The sequence below is a fragment of the Apium graveolens genome, chromosome 3 (assembly GCF_009905375.1).
Source record: "Apium graveolens cultivar Ventura chromosome 3, ASM990537v1, whole genome shotgun sequence".
NCBI lineage: Eukaryota > Viridiplantae > Streptophyta > Magnoliopsida > Apiales > Apiaceae > Apium > Apium graveolens.
In genome coordinates, this window is record NC_133649.1 from 130,634,877 (window position 1) to 130,660,823 (window position 25,947).

The following is a 25,947-nucleotide window of genomic DNA, read 5'->3' on the forward strand; positions in this document are numbered from 1 at the left end:
CCGTAGTATATTTGACTTGTAGAGGTCTCTGAGTTCTCTATAAGAGAATTTGGCTTGTCAATATCTCTCAGCTTCATGTCTTCACTTTGACTTGTCGATATCTCTGAGATTTTTAGTGACATTTTGAGTTGTCGATATCTCAGAGATCTCTAGTGATATTTGACTTGTCGATATCTCTAGAGTTCTCTAGTGAAGAAATGACTTGTCGATATCTCCAATCTTCATGTCTTCAATTGGCTTGTCGATATCTCTGAGAGTTCTCTAGTAGCTTTCCTGACTTCTCGATAAGTCATTTGGAGTTCTCGAATGACTTCTCTATAACACTAAATATGTGACTTGTAGAGGTCCTGACTTAAAAAATATTTTTATCAAAACAAATTTATTCAACTCCAAACTTCTTCATAATTCTTCTGAGGCATGATCTTCTTGATCTTCTTCCAGATTGAATCCTTAGACTTGCACTATTTAAACAAAGAGACTCTAGTCTGCTCTTTGACATTTTTACAGACTTTAAATGTTACAATACAAAATGCAAACAAAGATTATAATACAACTTACTTAAGGTTGTCAATTGACATAGTCTTCTTGCACAACACATTTATGTACTAAACCTAATTTTATATCTGGAATTCAATTTTTTAAAATTAACTGTACAAATATTCAAGTAATTTTCTCTTTTTTTTGTTAAATTCAATTAACTCTCTTTAAAGTTAAATAAAATATTCATTTAGCACACTTACATATTATGTGTATGATTAAAAGCACATGTGACAATATGATGGAGTGGTTTGAGGTTGTATAGGTGAATGAAATATCTCGAGTTCGACTACCACAAATCACATCTTTTATATAGATATTAAAAATAGGGGGAATAGGGGTAGTTTAGTCTTTTCAATGAAATTTTTTAATCTCACGATAGTTTAGTGTTTTTAATGAGACTTTTTAATTTGATGAATATTATCTCCTTATTCTCCTATTATATATAGAAGAGATACTCATTTTTTAAAAATATGTATTAGTTCGGTATTCTTGACCAAAATATTTAGAAGTGATATTTTTGTCACAAACTTAAAAAAAAGAGATTTAGGGGTATTTTTGTCATTTTATCAATATTTAAGTAAACTACACCTTAAATCTTGTCGAGTATTCATCAGAAATTAAGATTTTGAGCAGGGCAAATTGAAACGCTATTCATGGGTGCAGCAGCTGGCTATGGACAATTGAATTTGGAGGAATCGCCGACATGGGGTTCTCGAAACATCGATTGTTTTCAGAAATTAGAACAGATCGGCGAAGGCACTTACGGGTCTGTCTCTCTCTCTTTTTATCCCTTTTTTATTTACCGCCCTTCCTTCCGTACATATATATATACATACGCCTATGTCTACCGTTTTCTTCATTTTATTTAGGGTTTAATTTAAGTTCAGTAAGTAGGAAGCATATAAATGAAATGCTTGATGTGCAATTTGTAATTAATTCCGTTGTTTCAAATATAGAAATTCATGTTATATGTTTGTGATTGGTTTGATTCTGCTTATTCCCAGTCAAGTGTACATGGCCAGAGATAATAAAACAGGAGAGATTGTTGCTCTCAAGAAAATCCGCATGGACAACGAGAAGGAAGGGGTATCTATATAGCCATTATCTCCATAACTGATAATATTTTAGTTTTAACAAGTTATTTTGGTTGCAGTTTATATGCTTGTGGTTTAATTAACTATATGTCTTACAGTAGTACTCATTTGCTGTAGTTTCCCATCACCGCAATTCGTGAAATTAAGATCTTGAAAAAACTGCAGCATGAAAACGTTATAAGGTTGAAAGAGATAGTGACATCTACAGGTACCTACTTTGTACTCTATATAAATCGTATTGACATGTGAGCTTAATACTTTTATTCATCTGATTAGTAACTATAGTATTGATTCTTATCAGGTCCTGAGGCGGATGAACAAGCAAAGCCAGGTGATTATAAAATTGCATGACATTTACACTTGCACACATTGTAGCCTACCTTTTATTACTGCTAAGCCTAGTAACATTTTTTATGTTAATGATCTTACATGGTTAACATTTTGGATCTTTCATTTTCTAGTATTATCTTATTCTCTCATGACAAATGTGAATGTGTGAGATTGCCGCAAGTTTAATACCCTTGAAATGCAGATGGTGACAATAAGTATAAGGGAAACATATACATGGTTTTTGAGTACATGGACCATGACCTAACTGGGCTTGCTGATCGTCCTGGGCTAAGGTTTACAATCCCTCAGATTAAGGTAACACAAATAGATATTACAGAGGATGTTGTAATGAGCATCTGTAATGCTACAGTTCGCTGATAGTATCTGTTAACAGTGCTATATGAAGCAACTACTGACAGGACTTCATTACTGTCATGTCAATCAAGTGCTTCATAGGGATATCAAAGGTAATTAAAAGATGAACTTTTGTGTATAATTAATTAATTGCGGAAATGTTTTCCTGTCTAACAACCTTTTTCCAGGTTCGAATCTTCTAATTGATAACGAAGGAAATTTAAAGCTTGCTGATTTTGGGCTTGCTCGGTCATATTCTAATGATCACAATGGAAATCTCACAAATCGTGTAATCACTTTGTGGTATAGGTAAAATATCCGAATATGATTTTGATAATTATTTGTGGTTATGCTTACTTGTAAGTCTATTTTCAGTTCAGGTACCTAATTTAGCTTGCTTTTTGTGAACAGACCTCCTGAGTTGCTTCTCGGTGCCACCAAGTATGGCCCAGCTGTTGACATGTGGTCAGTTGGTTGTATTTTTGCCGAGCTTCTACAAGGGAAACCAGTTTTACCTGGGAAAGCTGAGGTTTGCTTGTCAGAAATCGTTTAATTTTTGTTGTCTGATGACAAAGTGCTGATATTTGGCTCACATTTTTATCACTCCTTACTAAATTAATTGTGATATTTCACAGTCATTTCTTATTGTTGCTGAAGGCATCTTTAGCCTGTAGGTTTCTAATGCAATGTGAGTTTCTCAATTTGTACTACACAGCTAATAAAATAAATCAATAATAATTGAAAATTAGTTAATTTGGAATCATTTAGTGTAAAGAAGATTATTTTTGACAAAATGAAAGCAATATACTGATCCAAGAGAATGTAATCTAATAGAACTGGGTTGCAATGTACCATGTGGAGCTCATTAGGTTCATTCTGCTATCTATAATAACGTTGTCTGGTTAAAAAAAAATTCTCATAAAAGTCTTATCATTTACATCTGTTGTCTGGGCTACAGCAGCAAATGGAGGTACATGAACAGGTAGTTTTAGTAGATATACAGGCTCATTTAGGTTAGAAAGGCTATGCGAAACAGGTGAAGAAGCATTGAAAGGGACAAGGAGTGAGGAGTGAGACATTTGGTATTGAGTATGTGACCATTACCCAATTAACCTATGAAGTTATGTATTTTACAAATTCAACTTTTTTATTTTCATTTTCGGAATGTTCCATGATTTCCCATAAAGTCTCGACCTTCACTTAAAAAAGCCTTCCTACGAAGGAGTAGGGGTCTGTTCACGACACGTCACCTTCCCCACCCTGAATGGCTGCATCCACGTAGTTAGCACCGGACAGTGTATGTTTAGTTTTGTGTGTATATTTAAATCTGATATGAACCCTTCCTCTTAGCACACCTTTACATCCTGATGTCAGGAGGTAATCTATTTGTGAGTTTCCATAGCATCAACTAACGAAATATTGTATTTCCCTAAAACTTGTGGACGTGTGTTTGACTTTGACATGAACATCCACAATTTTCAATGCTTGAAAAAATCTCTAATAATTTCTTTACCTGAAATTTTGGTCATATCTATATACGTCGTTGACTATAGATTTCTATAAAAAGGGGAATAGGAACTAAAATAATATTCCTAGGTCAGCAACCAGTATAAGTCTTAAAATGCAAAACAATATCCTTATCCTTTTTAGACAGGCGATCGTACAAGACACATAACAAGATCAGCAGGTTCCTAGATTCAACTTCAGTTAGCCAATTCCGGAGGATAAATCATCTCTGCTGTGTGATTTGTCAAACTGCTAAAACTGGCACAGTGCACTTTGAAAAAACAAAGATACCTTGAAATGATATGTCCTCTCTTGCAATTGATTCTGATCACTATTCTTCTTTTACTATTGTTTTTGTCGAAAATTGAGGTATTGGCCAATTTGTGGAATAGCTAATAGAACTTAGTAATTACGGTGTTTTTCTTTATTTTGAGAGAAGTTATGCTGCAAGGAAATTCATGAAGGGGCATAACCTGAAGGGATTTCTGCATAAGCTCTTGTACTAAGCCTCTATAAAAAATTTGTTATGCCCGTAAAGCATATATTGTCGATTTTAAAAAGAGCCTGCTTACACTGTTTCCTATAGAGTGCATCTAAGTTGAATCCTTTCTAATAGTGCGTTTTTACTTCAACTCTGCTTCATAATTTTTTACCGTCAAGTCCGGGCCTAAATTGCAGTCATCATATTTTGGGTAATTATTTTATTACCACTTATTTACATATGAAAAATGAATATGCGCATATTACCTTGTTTGTTATTATACTCCGTAAAGTTGATATGTATGTATTATATCGAATTATTGTAGCCCGAACAATTGAACAAGATATTTGAGCTCTGTGGAACTCCTGATGAGAGTAACTGGCCTGGAGTGTCTAGGACTCCCTGGTATAGCAAGTTCAAGCCAGCAAGGCCTATGAAAAGGAGAGTCAGGGAGATGTTTAGGCAGTTAAGTGAATGAAATTATAAATCTTATTCATCTCATGGCATGGGCGATTTTCAAATGCTATAATATTAAATGTGTCGTGCAGCTTTGACCGCCATGCTCTTGATTTACTGGATAAAATGCTTACTCTGGATCCAGCTCAGGTATCGTTTTTCTTTGGCAGAACTTGATCTTTATATTAAATATAACTTTTAAGTCTTAGCCTAGTGCTCAACCGTCAACTGCTTGGATGTGTACCTTTGTATTTTCTTTCGCTATGAATCTTGTGATGAAGTCCACGGTAAACAAAGGGAATTTAACTTGTTTAGTTGTCTGATTATGTGAAGCTACACAGGCTTGTAGTGGACACTAGGTGCCATAATTTCAGACCTGAAATTATTCTTGCTACTTTTTTTCTCTGCATTGAAGTTGCTAATTCTCTAATTTGCTTATATAAGTTTTTGTCACATTGAATATTTTTGAAGGGTTTCGGTAATCGAAGTTTTATTTTAGTCATTTAATTTTTTCAGAATCAATAGTTAAGAAGGTTATAGCAAGCATGCAATGTGGTACAAGTTTTTGTGATATTGTAATCCGCGTTTTCACCTTTACGGTTACCTTACTTGTTACCATGGATATGGCACGGTCACTGAGAGATATTAAAGAGGGTCTATTTGGTTTATCTGATAGTTGCACTGCAAGTGTAGAAGTCACATAGAAGATGGTTATCTAGTGAATTGTTTGTTCATTCAACATTACTTGATCACTGCAAGATTATATTTCAGATCTGAAATTATTACTCTTCCTCAGCTTTAAAATTATCTTCTTAATTGTTTTCTCATTGTCTCACCTCAACTTGTGTAGAGAATATCTGCCAAAGATGCGCTTGATGCTGAATATTTCTGGACTGACCCCTTGCCTTGCGATCCCAAGAGGTAACTTAATGCTTAAGTTAAACTTTTTGGAAAATCAATTGTAGCATGATCTGGTTTGTTATTTTTTCTCAGTCTGCCTAAATATGAGTCTTCACACGAGTTCCAGACAAAGAAAAAACGTCAGCAGCAGCGGGCGAATGAAGAAATAGCTAAGAGGCAGAAGTTGCAGCACCCACAGCAGCATTCTCGGTTAGCTCCCCAAATGCAACAATCGGGACAATCTCATCCTCCGCAGTGGTCAGGCCATAACCATCACATGAATAGTTCCCAGCCTCCACTTTCTGCCGGACCTGGTCATCATCATTACGGGAAAGGTCGCGGCCCTGGGGGACCGAGTCGATACCCTCCTGGTGGGAACCCCTCTGGAGGATACTATGCAGATCGTGGGGCCCAAGGTGGTGGCTTTAATAGTGGGCCATATCCAGCTCAAGGAAGAGGACCACAAGGTGGTCTACCTACATCGGGTTCTCGAGGAGCATCTGGTGGCTATGGTGTTGGCCCACCGAATTATCCCCAAGGTGGTCAGTATGGAGGTTCCGGGGCAGGAAGAGGTTCAAATCCATTGCCAGGTAATCGCAATCAGCAATTTGGCTGGCAATAAATTTATGGTGCTACTGTTGTCAGGCAGCTATAACACGAAGAAGACTTGATCTGAAAGTACTTGACAGAGCGGAAAGGAGGATAGTCCTTTGAGAAATGGAATATAGACAGTATTCCTAGTTGGAGGACTCGTGGACATGTAGAGTTAAAGTCTGTGTCGAAGTAAAATTGTTGGTGGAACTTGATGAATACACAATATAATGACTGCTTTTGAGTGCACACTTTTATGCAGTTTGAGAAGCAGAAATATTTGGACTTTGCCTTTATTGTATTAGCCCCCCACCCCCCCCCCCCCCCCCCAAAAGAAAACAAAATTCGTATGCCTTTCGCTCAGCATCACTTATTGGTTATGACTTCGTCACATGTTTTTCCTTTCGTTACTACTTATTTAGATTTCTTATTCTTGTTTTTTGTAATTTAGATATATTAACCTCAATGTTCAGGAACGAAATGAAATTGAAGTAATTTAATTGAAATTCATATGTTAGGTCAAACACACTGTAGAAGGGGGTTTACTAAAATCAAATCGAATTAAAGAACACAAGTAATAGAACACATATTTTATTCAACACAATAAACTCTGTTACAATATGGAACTGTCATTTCTCAGTGATGAACAAATTATCACGAAAACTGCTAGGATTACAATGAATAATAACTTCGATAATGATAATACGTATAGTGTAAATCCTATGTCTGTGTTTATATACTACACAGTTACAAGATAATCTTCTAATTGATATTGAATATAATTCTGCTTCCTAAAATATATCAATCAGTTATCTTTTCTACCAAGTATTCTATTCTTCATAGAATTCCTTCTTCATGCATATTTCTTCTTGCGTTTGTCTTGATCTTCTTTCCTTTCAATCAGCCGCCTTCCTTATCTGAACGTCTCCTTAAATCCTGATATTATCTCCTGAGAAATATCTCCTAATAACTTAAGTTTTGATAACTTAAGTTCTGATATCTTAAGTTCTGAGTTCAGTATAAGTACTGATTTCCAGTTAAGTACTGATTTGTCCTGTTTAAGTAAGATCTAAAAACTAAACACAAATCATATTAGACATGACATCACAAATATATCTAATAATCTCCCCCAACTTGTAAATTAGCATAATATACAAGTTTAACAGATATTTGATGATGTCAAAAACATTAAGTACAAATGCATGAGAATTTGACTAGATAACTACAACTTACAGTCCTTTCAGCTTTACCATCCTTAAGATCTGATATCAGCTTCAGTCTGTATATACTTCAGAATTTAAGCAGTTGTAGATCTTCGACTTGGCTTCAATTTTTGATCTTTTTGATGTCAGGAGTTGTTCTGAGATAGTTCTTCAAAAGACATCTCTCAGCATATTCAAGTTCATTAACCATCCTCCTTTTAGCATTTTTCAGTTCAACTGTATCTTCACCAGTTTGAAAAATAGCTGCTCTGAGATAATTTATTTTAGCTTTCCTTATGTCATGATCTAGTCTGATCAGATATGCCTTGTCAGACTCTAGATTGAATTCCACAGCCTTATAACCCAGAAAAGTAGTTATAATCTTAGCAGTGTTAGGCTTCATGTCAACAATATCACCTTTGTGATCTCTGTACTTGGGACAGTATGGGCTGTCTGACTTTACAGAGTAAAGCTTCTTCTGTCTTTGAATTTGTGACTTTAAATAACCTGCAACACCATCTGTTAATCTATTTTTCACTTGAAGTAGGAATAGAACATGTTCCAGTTCTTCAAAATACTTCAATGGAATATCATTTTTCCTAATCTGGAATACCCTACCATCTGTCATAAAATATAACATGATGTGTTCTTTCAAAATAGAATGGTAAACCATTTGTACAGATTCAAGTTGATTCAATCTTTAAGGAGTTGCTCCTACTCCTGGTTCACTTAAGGAAGTTGGATCATTGGTAGTGTTGTGTACTCTTCTTTCATCAGAACTACCTAATCCAGATTTATCTCTTGCTTCCTTTCCTGTAACAACTCTTGCTTCAAAACCACTTGTTGCAGTCTTCAAAGGTTGAGTCTGTTTAGCTTTGGTGAATCCTGGTAGGAGTATCTTTGAAGGTTTAACATGAGCAATGTCAGAGGTTTCATTTTCCTTATCTTCTGATATCAAGTCAACTTGAGCTATGTCAGAGGTTGCTTGCTTCACTGTCATATCAGAGTTTACTAAGTCGTGACTCTGAACAACATGAGCCATGTCAGAGGTTGTTTGAGAAATCTTCTTTTGCAACAGAGTAAGACTAGCATCTTCTTCATCAATTATTTCTTCATCCATGACTGGCATATAAACCTTTACAGGTTCATCAACTTTTTCTTTGTCCTTGGACCTTGAATCTACTTCCACTTGTGATTTAGCTTTGGCCTTAGAATTTGTTCTTTCTTTTATCACAATATCCTTAAGCTTTGGAAATTTCTTTTCATCTTCAGAAGCTTTAGATTTAGAGTTGACTTTTTCTACTTTAAGTCTAGCTTCTTCTTCCTTTAGACTCTCAAAGTCCATTCCTGGATTTTCTTTAAGAAATAATTTCTTTGAAATTTCTTCATCAAGTTCCAGATGATCAGTAGAACTTATCCTTTTACCAGTATCATAACTTATTCTTCTCCCAGTATCAGAACTTGTTCCTTGACTTGTAATTCTAGCTTTAATTGATGAAAATCCTTTGCCTTGAATTTGACCTCTACCCTTATCAGAGTTTCCCTGGTCATCATTTCCATCATCCTTTCCCTTCAGTGTCTGAATAGATTTGTATTTGGACTTAATCACTTTCTCCCCCTTTTTGGCATCAGCAGGTAAAATAAGAGAGACAAGCAATTCCACTGAGGATTGGATCTCATTGAGTTGAGTTTGCTGAGAAGCTTGATTCTTTAGAATTTCATCAATCTGAGTTTGTTGCTTCTCCTGAGTTTTCTCAATGTAGGTAATTCTGTCAAAGGCTGGCTTGAAAAATCTGTTCTTTTCAAGTTTCACATTCATATCTTGTTAGATCAAGGTTTCTTGAATTTTGTTCACCTTGGCATGAGTTGTTGAGTGTAGACCTTGAAGATGCCTAGTACTCAATGCAGTAACTCTCAGCTGTGCCTTAAAATCATCATTGATCAGCATTTCATCAGCTTGTGCAAGATGCTCAGCAAAAATCTTTTCATTAGGAACAAAACTAACTGTGTTCCATTCCTTAGTCCACTCCTTTCCTCTAGGAGTTTCACTCCAAGGTACTGGTGCTTCCCCTCTAACAAACTTCTTGACTAAATCAGCTTTATTAACTGTTTGGTGAGGTGCATGTCCTGATGGACCAGCTGCATCAGCATCTAAATTAGCAGCAGCTTTACCAGTAGTTTCAGCATTATCAACATCAGAACTTATAGATCCTGCAGTATCAGCATCCTCTGATAGAATAACAGTATGTGAGACAATCGAGGTTTCAACATCATTCTCTAAATTCTGATCTGCAGCTAAGTTCTGATCAACAATCAAATCTTGATGCCCACCTAAAGTCTGATTTTCATCATCCGGATTCTTAATTGGTGTAGTTGGAATATCTTCATTGAAATCAGCATCTTGAATTGGTGTTGTTGGTGGAGTGAATTGAGTTGCTGGAGCTTCCAAGTACAGAATCTCAGGCACAATCAAGTTATAAATATCAATTTCAGCACTTGTACCTGGGTCTTCAGTATGTACTTGTTCAATTATAGGTGACACAAGAGGTGCAGGCACTTTGTCTTGAGCAGTTTCTGGTTGTGCAGAAGGAAGATATTCAATAACAATTGATTCTGTTGGGATCAGAGATTCCTGACCCCCTTCCTTAGCTGCTTCCTCATTTTCTGAATTTGACTCAACTGTGTCCCTATGAGCTCTTTGCTTTTTCATTTTCTTCAAGGGTGGAGACACTGTAGGAGTTTTATCATCATGATTTAGCTTTCTAAGCCTTTTGAGAGGCCTAGAACTCCCAGTTACAGTATCTTTCTGAGAAGAGATATTCTCAGCTTCTACAACAACAGGTTCTGATGTTTGAACCTGTCCCTCAGTTGTTTCCTCAAATCAACAAAATTTAATCAAAACATTCATCACAAAATAAAATTAAAAATCTATGAAGTAAAGATTAATAAATTACAATTAAACATGCATAGTCACATAATTTGAGAAACAAAGAACAAATCTTGCAATTAAAAAAAAATTCATTGATATATCACATGAGTACATTTCATGAAATTTATCAATTACATGCAAAAATTACAAGATAGTCCTATTCTACGATTCTTAACATCAACAGCCTTAGTCCTAAGCTAAGAAGCCTGACAAACCTGATAGTGAAGAGAAACAGATGGATGATGATCAATTCTTCTTCCTATTTTCAACAAAGAGAACAGCAAGACGAATGATTTGCTCCTGTTATTTAAGAATACGAAGATGAACTTCTCTTTGGAAAGACCACAGATCATTTTTAATGTTCTCTGGAAGTTGAATCCAGATGACGAATGGAATGTTGTTGATAGGATATGAAGTCGGAATTCCATTTCGAAAGATAGTTACAGTTTCTGTGCCATAACAGTAATACCAACTAAAATATGCCATTTTATGCATATTTTGTAATTCCATTTTACAGTGGCTTCTCAGTGTAAGTGAGTCACGATTGCTTATCAGAATTTATGTTGTTATCAGAGTATTTCTCCAGTAATCATAGAGTGTGAAAAGTCACCAAGAATTTTTTTTACTTTTCTAATGCATATTACTTAATACCAGCAATGCACTTGGGTCTTCCCTTCCACATTTTTACTCTAGATCTCAAAGGAGTACCTGATATTTATTTCTTTTCTTTTTCTTTTTCTTTTGATAAGTGAGGCTTATCAACACTCAGTACATCCATCAGATTTACTAACATAAGAACTTAACAGATAAGAAGCACCATTCTAGTTTTTGACTTAGTAATAAGATATACAAAGTAAACTTTAACTAAGCTCAATATCAGAATTTGCTTGTATCAAAATATTTCCACATAAACAATTACTTCAAACATGGGATCTTTTGTATGTTAAAGACTACCAGGTCAGCATCTAGCACAGTTATCCTCATTGGATTGAATAGTCACAGAAACATTCATATCACTATCAGAGTTTAGAATTTTACATCAGACAACAATCAGCACTTAAGCAAATTTCAATTTAAGCACAGAATACACAGAGATAGTAATATCTGTAAATACTGATCTTAAAGTCTGATGTATCAGAACATAAACTAGGCAGATTTAGAGAAAGAACCTGAAACCATTCCAAGTTCATTTACCAATCTTGTAAAAGTAGCTTCACATAGTGGTTTTGTGAAGATATCTGCTAGTTGTTGATCTGTTGGAATAAAATGCAATTCCACTGTACCTTCATCCACATGTTCCCTTATGAAGTGGTACCTAATGCTGATGTGTTTTGTCATTGAGTGTTGAACTGGATTACCTGTCATAACAATAGCACTTTTATTATCACAGTAAATAGGGATTTTAGAAAATTCTAACCCATAATCCAGTAACTGATTCTTTATCTAAAGAATCCGTGCACAACAGCTTCCTGCAGCAATGTATTCTGCTTCTTCAGTTGATGTGGAAATTGACTTCTGTTTCTTGCTAAACCAAGAAACCAATCTGCCTCCAAGAAATTGGCAGCTTCCACTTGTGCTTTTCCTGTCAATTTTGCAACCTGCAAAATCTGCATCTGAGTAACCTATTAGCTTAAAGTCTGATTCTCTAGGATACCACAATCCCAGATCAGCTGTACCCTTAAGGTACTTGAAAATTCTTTTCACAGCTGTTAAGTGAGGTTCTCTTGGATATACTTGAAATCTTGCACAAAGACAGGTAGCATACATGATATCAGGTCTACTTGCAGTTAGATAGAGTAGAGAGCCAATCATACCTCTGTAATCAGTAATATCTACTGATTTACCAGTATCTTTATCCAATTTTGTTGCAGTGGCCATAGGAGTGGATGCACTTGAACAATCTTGCATTCCAAACTTTTTCAACAAATTTCTGGTATACTTAGATTGACAAATAAAAGTTCCTTCTTCATTCTGCTTGACTTGAAGGCCCAGAAAATAGCTAAGTTCTCCCATCATACTCATTTGATATCTTGACCGCATTAGCTTGGCAAACTTCTTACAAAGTCTGTCATTTGTAGAACCAAAAATGATATCATCAACATATATCTGCACCAAAAGTAAGTCCTTTCCATGGTTGAGATAAAACAAAGTTTTGTCAATAGTCCCTCTGTTAAATCCACTTTCCAGAAGAAACTGAGCTAATGTCTCATACCATGCTCTTGGAGCTTGCTTAAGGCCATAAAGTGCTTTATCAAGTCTGTAGACATGATTAGGAAATTTTGAATCTACAAAACCTGGAGGTTGTTCAACATATACCTCTTCTTCCAATTCTCCATTGAGAAAAGCATTTTTCACATCCATTTGAAAGACTTTAAACTTCTTGTGAGCAGCATAAGCCAAAAATATCCTTATGGCTTCCAATCTAGTAACTGGTGCAAATGTTTCATCATAATCAATTCCCTCTTGTTGAGAGTATCCTTTTGCAACCAGCCTTGCTTTATTCCTTGTAATTATGCCATCACTGTCAGTTTTGTTTCTGAACACCCACTTTGTACCAACAACAGACCTGTTCTTTGGTCTTGACACTAGGGTCCAGACTTTATTTCTTTCAAATTCATTTAACTCTTCCTGCATTGCTTGTACCCAATCAGCATCTTGAAGAGCTTCTTCCACTTTCTTTGGTTCAGTATGAGAAAGGAAAGAATGATAGAGACATTCATTTGATGTAGCTGTTCTAGTTCTGACACCTGTATCTGGATTTCCAATAATTAAGTCAGGTGTATTTGCTTTAGTCCACTTCCTTGCAGATGAAAGGTTATCTCTAGAACTGGATGCTCCCCCATGATCCATGCTGTCTCCATCAACATTTTCTGATGCTCCCCCTGAAATTATGCTCTCTGAGTTGAATCCTTTAGAATTTGAGTTTCCAGAAATATCAGAACATGAGTTTCCAGAATTATCATAACTTGGCCCATCAGAACTTGACGAATCAGAACTTGAAGAGCATGTTGTAGATTCTGATGCTTCTTGAGATGTGGTTGGATCTTCAGTATGCTCACCACAGTTTCAATAACATCAGAGTTTAATCCATCAGAGTTTGCAGTATCAGGATTTAGACTGTCAGGATTTACAGAATCAGAATTTAAAACTTCATTTTAATCTCAGCTGATCATGATCATTGAAATCTTCAAGTCCAGTAATCTTCTTATCATCAAAAGGGACATTGATAGATTCCATGACAACCCTTGTTCTTAAATTGTAGACTCTGAAGGCTTTTGTGGAAAGTGGATATCCAACAAAAATTCCTTCATCAGCTTTTAGATCAAATTTGGATAGCTGTTCAGGATGAGTCTTAAGAACAAAACGCTTGCACCCAAATACATGAAAATACTTCAGATTTGGCTTCTTTTTCTTCACTATCTCATATGGTGTTTTTCCATGCTTGTTGATAAGTGTTGCATTCTGAGTAAAACAAGCAGTCTGCACAGCTTCAGCCCGAAAATAGGTTGGTAACTTTGTTTCATCAAGCATAGTTCGTGCAGCTTCAATAAGAGTTCTATTCTTTCTTTCAACAACTCCATTTTGCTGTGGAGTTCCAGGAGCAGAAAATTCATGCTTTATTCCATGGTCTTTGCAGTACTCTTCCATAATCAAATTCTTGAACTCAGTGCCATTATCATTTCTTATAATTTTCACAGAGTCTTTGACCAATTTATCCAGTTTTTTGACATGATCAATCAAGATAGATGAAGTTCCACTTTTTGTGAGCAAGAAATACACCCATGTGTATCTGGTGAACTCATCCACTATGACCATAGCATATTTCTTCTTTGCAATAGACATGACATTCACTGGACCAAATAGATCAACATGTAGTAGGTGATAAACATGTAGTAGGTGATAAGGCTCAAGAATTGATGATCCAGTCTTGCTCTTAAAAGAAGATTTTCTTTATTTTGCCTTCTGACATGAATCACAAAGGCCATCAGGAGCAAATACTGATTTTGGCAGTCCTTGTTAGGGCGAAATCACGCACTAATATTCACGCAAGTATACGCGTTCGCAAGTAATATAGAATACTTTCTAGTTCGTTCCCACAGAGACTCAGACTAAATTATTGTCTAATTAAACTCACTCACCAATGTATGATTACTTCTCAATGTTAAGACACTAACACTTAAGATTGTTGATTAAATATTAACTATAATTAACTACTTAATTAATCACTTACTTAACACTTCAAATTATCAATAATAAAACACTCATGAGATCACAACTTCATTATTACTTCCTTCAAAACCATTGTTATTACCTTTAGCATGTGACAGTGATGATATTAATCGAATAACACGAAACTGATAAAAGCCAACTTTCATTGTACTAATACCATTCTACCAAGCATCCACAATTAAGATAGAAGTTGAATAGTCATCAATTATGTTGAGTTCCTATATGTCTACAGAAATTGACAACACAACGATTTAAGCACAAGTTATTCCTTTTGATTACATAGGGCAAATAAAACTGTTAGAGTTACCCACTAATCATGCATAACATACATGAACCTATGCTAGCATGGCAAGTTCTAAATCTCAAGATCCACCGTCGCTTCACAAGAGATTAACACCCTATCTTATATGTTCGCGACGCACATAAGACGAATACGCACAACCAATACTAGATATCATACAATCATCACACACTAAAGTATTAAACAATTAACTAAAGAATTCCTTAATAAATCCGTTGCAACCCCATGATCATGATTAGCCCATAATAGCACGTATCGTCATCATGGGTTCATATGAAATCATGATAAACAAACACAAGAAAATAATAACTAAACTAATTATATTAAAATAGAGTACGTCACAAGAGTAAATAAGTTCAAAGTAAGAAAACTAGCATCCAACGTTACAACGAAACAAGAATCACAAGAAAATATGCTTCCTCTTCGTTGCGGTGTGCTAAATCGGTCTTCTTCCTTATTACCTTCGCTCCTTGCGTAAAAACACAATCTTCTTCAATCCACACTTGTGAAAACGTCTCAAATCTACTTATATAATAGTCCCATAAAACTCAGATTACATAGAAGTGGAAACCAAACAGAAGTAGAAGTCCTGAAATAATATATTTTTTCCCCGAACCTGCGCGGCCGCTCAGCAATGCTGAGCGGGCGCTCAGACCTCTACTGGAAAAAATCTGATTTTGCTCCGTTTCTTCGCCGTAATCTGCCCGTTTCTTTCCTCTCGCAATGGTGAACACATGCCAAGGCTTATTCTTGATGATTCCTCCCCCGAAAGGCAACTAATACCCTGAAATGCATAAACACTAGAAAAACGCATCAAATACACAAAATACTTGATTTCAAGACACCAATTTATGCCATTTTAAGACGTTCTAAGTGGTATAAAATGCCACTTATCACACCCCCAAACTTAAATCGATGCTTGTCCTCAAGCGTCACAGACTGAAAAACAAATAAAAACATGCATGAATGCAATCTATATGAAAATGCAGCGATCCCCCTTTCTACAATTAACCAACCAAATTGCAACATCTTAACAAATGCAGTTAGACAACTAAAGATCAATAAACTCATGCAAACGGACATACAGCTAGAAACGTGGTGTGTGCAAATGCTTAACAGATATGCTTCAGAACTAGACCAATTATTATGACTTGACTATCCTCAAGGCAATCACATGATTATACATAGAATAAAAATTCTAGGCACAAAGTGATATTCAACACTACAAGAATTCTGGAGCTTATTACGGAATCGTGCTTTTTATTCACAACACAAATGCTTAATTGACCGTGCAATGAGTGAGGTCCACAAAAGACTTATACAATGGTATCCATGTAACGAGTGTTAGGTTAGCGGATCCCAGACTCTAAAAGCCTTAGGTCACTGGGCACAAAGTCCCCTAAGAACTTAATAACTCGAATACCAAAGAGCCCACTCTTGATCAATTATGCATAAACTAAATATTATTATTATTATTTTTTTTTTCTAACTTCTGAGCAAGTGCGTTTCGCTCCATCTTGCTCAACCCTAGACTACTCGCACCATATGCGAGCCAGCTACTAGCCATTTGACGCCTAGCCACAACTAGCAACGAATTCCAAATTTTTTTTTCCTCCAATTTTTTTTTTCTTTTTCATGCCTTTATCACTAAGAACCTATTATCGAATTCTAAGCATAATAAATAGATTGACCTCGAAAACAACCAAATCATAACAACAATCTAGCCCTTACGCATTCTCTAAGATTTAGTGGAATTACAAGTGTTTCTAGCATGCATATCAACCTACACGACTTAATATCACTTTAATGCTATCACTACACTCGCATCAATATCACAATTCAGTCGATAAATCATTGTAAAAGGGATCATGGTAAATGCATGAGGTACATGACATACATAACAAAAAAAAATCTATATGGCATAAATTATGCAACTATATGAACTAAGCTATCATGAATATGCAGCTATATGACACACACACAATATTGCTTAACTACCACCCCCAAACTTAAAATTTTCACTGTCCTCAGTGAAGGTAGTAGAAAGGAACACAGGGTATACCTACTCGGAGTCATCATCATCATCACCCTTAGTGGGTGAAGTATCAGGCGGCGGGTATGCAGAGTCCTCACCAAAAACTGGCCACTGATATCAGCTCCAAGGCCCCGAAAAGCAGTCCCTAACGCAAGGGTGAGCTCCTGAGCAAATCTGCTCTGCGTCTCGTACATAGCATCCATCCGCCGTGTAAGCCTCCTATACTGGGAATCAACCATCCGAGCACCCTCCTGAGCTCTCGAAGAACCAGCCTCATCACGCCCTGGCCTAGCCATAGTAGCACCTCGTGCTGGACGCCCTCCTGGAAGACGATAACCCAGCCCATGCTCCTCAGGCTCACCACCGGTCCACTCCTGCATCCCATTCAGCGTCCCAGAATCAATCGGAGCTACCAGCAACTGCAACTGCTCATGAGCCGTCCAGTTCACTCCCACTGCTTGGCATAGCTTTGTAACCGTGGATGCATAAGGGATCTTCATATGCTTCGCTCCCCTCAAAAACTTCAGAATTCCTTGGTAGATAAACTCACCAAGGTCCACATAGTACTCCTCATTCAGAATTCCCCATAACAATTGTGCTCTCTCAACTGTGACCTCGTGTGCATGCGAAGAAGGCAAAATATTAGCACAAATAAATGCATTCCAAGCACGGGCATACCTGTTCATGGCGATCGCCGGAAAGTGACGATACTCATTAGTGCCGGTCCTGAAGGTCCAAACTGTGGCCGGTCGACAGAGAGTCGCACAAATCAAATCTAAGTCAAAATCCTCAGCAGTCTTTTCATTCCAGTTCTCCTCCTCGGGTTTCCTCTCTCGCTGGCCAATCACACGGCGAATCGCCGCAGGGTGATAATCAACTGTCAGCCCTCGGACCACAGAAAACCCATTCTTTTCGGCCTTCGCATTTGCATAGAACTCGCGAACAACGCTCATCGGTACCGCCTCGGGTGACTCACAAAAAGCTATCCACCCCTTCTCTGCAATCATGGGCAGCAACTCACCATCCCTCCCTGATGGTAAAAACCCTCTCTCCTTCAGAATCGGCTTCCCCAACAGCCTAGTGTACTCCTCCTCCGTGGCTCTGTCAGTTAACCGAGGCCTTGCAGCAGTACCCCTCGATGAATCAGCAGTAGGAACTGTGCTGCTGCTGTCAATAGTGCGTGCTCTCTTGGGTGCCATTTGATTCGTGAATAAAAGTGTGTAAGAACTGAGTTTTGGTGCTTGGGAGAGAGTTTAAGTGTAGGAAGTTTGTGGGAGATATGTAGGATAGGTGTATGTATATATAGGGTGTGGAGTAGGTTAAATTAGATTAGGAGTGGGGTTGAGGGATAAAATCATGGGGTAATGGGAAAAGAATTCGTGGATTTATGGGCTGTGATGGGTTTTTGTGTTTTTGTTTTGTTTTTTTTTTTTGAACTGTAAAAAAAATTCTGGTACTCGACCCCTGAGCGGTCGCTCAGCTTGCTGCGCGGTCGCTCAGCAAAGCTGAGCGGGCGCTCAGCTTGCTGAGCGGTCGCTCAGCAATGCTGAGCGGGCGCTCAGGGGGTCACTGGAAATTTTTTTTCAGCCCCTGTTTTCTGATTTTTTGTGTGTTTTTGGATAGGTTATTAACTTCTAAGGGTTCCTGTAACAACAATTCATGGGTTGCCTCCCACGCAGTGCTTTTTTTTATCATTAGCTTGACATTTCGTACCCTTCTCAAGTAGTCAACAAAATGGCACTAACCACTTCTCGGTTTGCCATGTCCCCATAGTAGTGCTTCAAACGCTGACTGTTAACCTTGAATGCTTGGTCCGGATCATTCTCAAAAATTTCTACCGCTCCATGTGGAAACACAGTTTTGACGATAAAAGGCCCAGACCACCTCAATTTCAACTTCCCTGGAAAAAGTCGGAGCCGAGAGTTGAATAAGAGAATTTGTTGCCCCGACACAAATAACTTAGGATGTAGCTTCCTATCGTGCCACCTCTTCACCTTTTCCTTATACATTTTGTTATTCTCGTACGCTTGAAGTCGAAATTCATCAAGTTCATTAAGCTGAAGCATTCTTTTCTTACCAGCTGCATCTAAATCCAGGTTCAACTTTTTCAATGCCCAGTAAGCCTTATGCTCAAGCTCCGCAGGTAGATGACATCCCTTACCGTACACCAACTGAAATGGGGACATACCAAGTGAAGTTTTGTATGCTGTTCTGTAAGCCCAAACAGCTTCATCGAGCTTTAAAGACCAATCCTTCCTTGACGGACAAATAACCTTCTCTAGAATGCGCTTTATCTCTCTGTTAGACACTTCCGCTTGACCATTTGTTTGCGGATGATAGGCAGTAGCTACTCGATGATTCACATTATAACGCTGCATCATAGAAGTGAACTTACGGTTGCAGAAATGCGATCCTTCATCACTTATGATTACCCGAGGTGTTCCAAACCTTGTGAAAATTTGCTTATGAAGAAAATTTAGCACTGCCTTTGCATCATTTGTCGGTAAAGCTTTAACTTCGACCCATTTTGAGATATAATCGACTGCCAGCAAGATGTACTGATTATTGCAAGACGAGATAAAAGGCCCCATAAAATCGATTCCCCAAACATCAAAGACCTCGACTTCAAGCATCACATTTAACGGCATCTCATCCTTCCTTGTCAAATTTCCCACTCTTTGGCAACGATCACACCTTAAAACAAACTGATGAGCATCCTTGAACAAAGTAGGCCAAAAAAATCCTGCTTGCAGAATACGAGCTGCCGTCTTCTCACCACCATAGTGTCCACCATAAACCGTGGAATGGCAGTCTCGTAATATCCCCTCCGTCTCACAGAACGGGATACATCTCCTGATGATCTGGTCAGCTCCCTGTCTAAACAAATATGGTTCATCCCACATATACCACTTCACCTCATGCATAAACTTCTTCTTTTGAGCGGATGTCAAATTAGGAGGCATTACATTGCTGACGAGATAGTTTACAATATCTGCAAACCATGGTTCTTCCTCCTGAATTGCAAACAACTGCTCATCCGGAAAAGATTCATTGATTAACGTCCTATCTTGTGAAGTAGAATCGGGATTCTCCAACCTAGAGAGATGGTCAGCTACTTGATTCTCAGTACCTTTTTATCCTTGATCTCTAACTCAAATTCCTGAAGTAAAAGCACCCAACGAATGAGTCTCGGCTTCGAATCTTTCTTGGAAACCAGATAGCGAATAGCCGCATGATCAGTGAATACTGTTACTTTCGTACCAAGTAGATAAGATCGAAATTTCTCGAAACCAAAGACTATAGCCAAAAGCTCCTTCTCAGTAGTGGTGTAGTTCAATTGGGCCCCATTTAAAGTCTTACTCGCATAGTAGACCACATGGAAGAGATTTTTCTTGCGCTGTCCCAGAACTGCACCTACCACATAATCACTCGCATCACACATCATCTCAAACGGTTCTGTCCAATCTGGTGCTGTAATAACTGGTGCAGTGATCAAACTCTTCTTGAGAGTCTCGAATGCTGCCAAAAATTCATCATCAAATTTGAAAAGCACATCTTTCTCAAGCAAATTGCACAACGGCTTAGATATCTTTGAAAAGTCCTTGATGAATCGCCGATAAAAACCCGCATGACCAAGAAAACTACGGATTCCTTTCACAGAGTTAGGTGGGGGAAGATTTTCAATGACTCCCACCTTGGCCTTGTCCACCTCCAGACCCTTGTTAGAGACCTTATGCCCAAGAATAACGCCTTCACGCACCATAAAATGACATTTCTCCCAATTGAACACCAAATTAGTTTCCACGCATCTTTTGAGTACGGCGCGCAGATTATTCAAACATTCATCATATGAATGTCCAAAGACGGAGAAGTCGTCCATGAACACTTCGATGTTATTTCCAATCTTATCAGAGAATATAGCCATCATACATCTCTGAAAAGTGGCCGGGGCGCCACATAACCCAAACGAAACTCTCGAAAAGCAAATGTGCTAAATGGACAAGTGAAGGTAGTCTTTTCCTGATCCTCTGGTACAATACAAATCTGATTATACCCTGAATAACCATCCAGAAGACAAAAATACTCATGACCCACCAACCTGTCAAGCATCTGATCAATAAATGGAAGAGGGAAGTGATCCTTCCTTGTGGCTTTGTTCAATTTTCTATAATCCATGCATACTCTCCATCCTGTAACTGTTCGAGTGGGGATGAGCTCATTCTTTTCATTTGCAACCACAGTGATACCTTCTTTCTTAGGTACACATTGTACGGGGCTCACCCACGAGCTGTTAGAAATAGGATAAATGATGCCTGCATCCAGCCATTTCAGAATTTCTTTCTTCACCACCTCGTTCATGATGGGATTCAGTCTTCGCTGCTGTTCCACAGTTGGCTTACTACCTTCCTCTAGCAGAATTTTATGCATACAATATGAAGGACTTATCCCCTTGATGTCTGCTATGGTCCATCCAATAGCCGATTTGAATTCTCTCAAAATCCTTAAGAGCTTGTCTTCCTCACTACCTGAAAGGTCAGATGAAATAATAACAGGTAATGTAGATGAATCACCTAAAAAAGCATACCTCAAGTGTTCAGATAATGGCTTGAGCTCCAAGGTAGGTGCTTGCTCTATTGATGGTTTGAGCTTTCCTTCAGCATTCTTAAGGTCAGAAGTACCAAGAGATTCAAACGGCATGTCCAGCTTTCGCTTCTAGGGAGAAGCGTTCAGATATTGTAATTGCTCGTTGCCATCTTCATCATCGCTGTCAAAATCCCCCACTAAGGCCTTTTCCAATGCATCAGACATTAACATGCGATCGAGTTCCGAAGTAATTGCAGAATCAATCACATCTACTTTTAAGCACTCCTCATCTTCTGTAGGGAATTTTATTGCCTTGAATACGTTGAAGGTCACATCCTGCTCTTGTACCCGCATAGTAAGTTCACCTTTTTGCACATCTATCAAGGTACGGCCAGTAGCCAAGAAAGGTCTTCCCAAGATTATGGGAATCTTCTTATCTTCCTCAAAATCCAGAATAACAAAATCTGCAGGAAAGAAGAGCTTATCCACCTTGACGAGCACATCCTCCACTATGCCCCTTGGGTAAGTAATGGAACGATCAGCCAATTGTAGAGACATGTATGTGGGTTTTGGATCAGGCAGATCCAACTTTTTAAAGATCGACAAAGGCATCAGATTAATGCTTGCTCCCAAATCACAAAGGCATTTGTCAAAAGTCAGATTGCCAATGGTGCAAGGAATGGTGAAGCTTCCTGGATCTTTCAGTTTTGGTGGTAACTTTTGCTGCAGAACAGCGCTGCATTCTTCCGTGAGAGCAACGGTTTCAAGGTCATCCGGTTTCACCTTCCTTGAAAGAATAGTCTTCATAAACTTCGCATAACTAGGCATTTGCTCCAGAGCCTCAGCGAAAGGTATATTGATGTGAAGTTTCTTGAACACCTCCAGAAACTTCCCGAACTGTCTATCCAGCTTTTGTTGCTGTAATCTTTTAGGAAAAGGTGGTGGAGGATAGAGCTGTTTCTCCCCTGTATTAGCCTCAGGTAGAGTGTGTTCAACAGTAGTCTTCCTTGGTTCCGCCGCTTTCTCCTTTTGCTTAGATTCTTCATCACTAATTTCAGCTTCTCCTTCTTTTGCCTTTTCAGTATCAGCAACTTTTCCAGACCTCAAGATAATAGCCTTGACTTGCTCTTTAGCTTCCTTCCTGCCTGGTACTTCCGTGTCACTGGGAAGAGGGCCAGGTTGACGATTGAGCACTGCATTGGCTAATTGACCGATTTGATTTTCCAAGGTCTTGATAGAAACCGCATGACTCTTGCATAACAGCTTAAGTTCCTCAAAATCAGCACTAGTAGGTGCAGCCGTACTTCCCTGTTGAGGATATGATTGCCTTGTAGCATACTGCTGTGGTTGCTGGAATCCAGGTGGGTTAAACTGTTTACTCACTCCTTGCTGATATGGTGGCTGAATAGCATTCTGATTATTCCCCCAGCTGAAATTTGGATGATTTCTGCTATTAGGATGATAGGTCGCTGGCACAGGCTGCTGTTGTCGCTGATAATTATTCACATACTGAACAGATTCGTTGACCAGAGAATACTGATCTGTAGCATGAGAACCTGCACAAAGCTCACAAACTATAGCTATTTGATTAACTCCATATGTAGCCAAAGAATCAACCTTCATTGATAGCGCTTGGAGCTGGGCTGCAATAGCGGTGGCTACATCAACTTCCAGAATACCTGCTACCTTGCCTAACGTCATCCTCTGAGTTGGGTTTTGATGCTCATTTACAGCCATCGTCTCTATAAGATTATACGCCTCAGTATAGCTTTTAGCCCATAAGGCGCCTCCAGCTGCTGCATCGAGCATGGGCCGAGATTGGGCCCCCAAACCATTATAGAAACCAGTGATCACCATCCAATCCGGCATTCCATGATGTGGACATTTTCTCAACATTTCCTTGTAGCGTTCCCAAGCCTCGCACATAGATTCAGTAGGTTGCTGCGCAAACTGAGTAAGAGCACTCCTCATAGCAGCAGTCTTTGCCATCGGATAAAACTTCACCAGAAACTTTTGCGCAAGATCTTGCCACATAGTGATGGACCCAGCTGGTTCAGAATGTAACCAGTCTTTAGCCTTGTCCCTTAGTGAGAATGGGAAAAGCCTCAACTTGATAGCCTCATCAGTCACGCCATTATACTTAAAAGTGCTGCAGATCTCGACAAAATTCCTTATGTGCATGTTGGGGTCTTCAGTTGCCGCTCCTCCAAAAGAAACAGAATTCTGCACCATCTGAATAGTGCCCGACTTGATTTCAAAGGTGTTAGCTTGAATAGCCGGATGAAGGATGCTTGACTGAATGTCATCAATTTTAGGCCGAGAAAAATCCATAAGAGCTGGATCAGCTTGAACAATACGATCTCCCATGTTTACTGGTTCTTTCCGCTCAGTTCCTGAATCCGAATCCTCAAAATCTAACTTCTCCGTAATATCAAGAACTTCGTCTGTCTCCTCAGCTGTATCTAAAGTCCTCTTGCGAGCACGAGAACGAGTTTGCATAAACGCTTACTAAAGTACCTGAAACACAACCGGAAACAATAAGTAACTACTACGTCCTAATCACTGAGTCCTAATGACCAATGATGGTAAGTACATAAACTAAACAAATACGCCGAGTCCCCGGCAGCGGCGCCAAAAACTTGTTAGGGTGAAATCACGCACTAATATTCACGCAAGTATACGCGTTCGCAAGTAATATAGAATACTTTCTAGTTCATTCCCACAGAGACTCAGACTAAATTATTGTCTAATTAAACTCACTCACCAATGTATGATTACTTCTCAATGTTAAGACACTAACACTTAAGATTGTTGATTAAATATTAACTATAATTAACTACTTAATTAATCACTTACTTAACACTTCAAATTATCAATAATAAAACACTCATGAGATCACAACTTCATTATTACTTTCTTCAAAAGCCATTGTTATTACCTTTAGCATGTGATAGTGATGATATTAATCGAATAACACGAAACTGATAAAAGCCAACTTTCATTGTACTAATACCATTCTACCAAGCATCCACAATTAAGATAGAAGTTGAATAGTCATCAATTATGTTGAGTTCCTATATATCTACAGAAATTGACAACACAACGATTTAAGCACAAGTTATTCCTTTTGATTATATAGGGCAAATAAAACTGTTAGAGTTACCCACTAATCATGCATAACATACATGAACCTATGCTAGCATGGCAAGTTCTAAATCTCAAGATCCACCGTCGCTTCACAAGAGATTAACACCCTATCTTATATGTTCGCGACGCACATAAGACGAATACGCACAACCAATACTAGATATCATACAATCATCACACACTAAAGTATTAAACAATTAACTAAAGAATTCCATAATAAATCCGTTGCAACCCCATGATCACGATTAGCCCATAATAGCACTTATCGTCATCATGGGTTCATATGAAATCATGATAAACAAACACAAGAAAATAATAACTAAACTAATTATATTAAAATAGAGTACGTCACAAGAGTAAATAAGTTCAAAGTAAGAAAACTAGCATCCAACGTTACAACGAAACAAGAATCACAAGAAAATATGCTTCCTCTTCGTTGCGGTGTGCTAAATCGGTCTTCTTCCTTATCTCCTTCGCTCCTTGCGTAAAAACACAATCTTCTTCAATCCACACTTGTGAAAACGTCTCAAATCCACACTTGCATTTTTTCCCCGACCCTGCGCGGCCGCTCAGCAATGCTGAGCGGGCGCTCAGACCTCTACTGGAAAAAATCTGATTTTGCTCCGTTTCTTCTCCGTAATCTGCCCGTTTCTTTCCTCTCGCAATGGTGAACACATGCCAAGGCTTATTCTTGATGATTCCTCCCCCGAAATGCAACTAATAACCTGAAATGCATAAACACTAGAAAAACGCATCAAATACACAAAATACTTGATTTCAAGACACCAATTTAAGCCATTTTAAGACGTTCTAAGTGGTATAAAATGCCACTTATCAGTCATCTCACAAGATCTTTTTTGACTAGTTCATTTATATTGTTAAAATTTAAATGAGAGAGTTTTTTGTGCCATTCCCGGCTTTCTTCAATTAATGCTCTACTCAACAGACAGATTGCAGAACCATCAGTACTTGTTGAAAGCTTGGCTTCATAAATGTTACCATGCTTGTATCCTTTCAGAACAACTTTGCCTGTAGATTTGCTTACAACTTCACAGTGTTCTTCAAAGAAATCCACATGATAACCTCTGTCACAGATTTGACTCACACTCAGCAAAGTATGTTTAAGTCCTGAGACAAGAGCTACTTTTTCAATGATGACATTCCCAAGATTGATATTGCCATATCCCAGAGTTTTTCCAATGTTGCCATCTCCATAAGAAACACCTGGGCCAGCTTTCTCCATAAAGTCTGATAGCAGGGCTTTATT

General features: G+C 38.1%; 1 protein-coding gene and 1 non-coding gene across 2 annotated transcripts; both read left to right on the top strand.

The window, feature by feature from the left end:
* Positions 1-1,145: 1,145 nt before the first annotated feature.
* LOC141712749 (cyclin-dependent kinase C-1-like) lies at positions 1,146-6,540 on the top strand. The gene is made up of 12 exons (XM_074515793.1): positions 1,146-1,306; positions 1,545-1,626; positions 1,752-1,842; positions 1,936-1,965; positions 2,167-2,279; positions 2,359-2,431; positions 2,507-2,627; positions 2,730-2,847; positions 4,631-4,770; positions 4,854-4,911; positions 5,612-5,682; positions 5,755-6,540. The coding sequence occupies exons 1-12, from the start codon at positions 1,194-1,196 to the stop codon at positions 6,281-6,283; spliced, it is 1,539 nt and encodes a 512-aa protein (XP_074371894.1). The 5' UTR covers positions 1,146-1,193; the 3' UTR covers positions 6,284-6,540.
* A 16,860-nt stretch (positions 6,541-23,400) lies between these two features.
* LOC141715517 (small nucleolar RNA R71) lies at positions 23,401-23,507 on the top strand. Its single transcript, XR_012572276.1, has one exon. It is a non-coding gene; the product is annotated as a small nucleolar RNA R71 (small nucleolar RNA).
* The last annotated feature ends 2,440 nt before the right edge of the window (positions 23,508-25,947 follow it).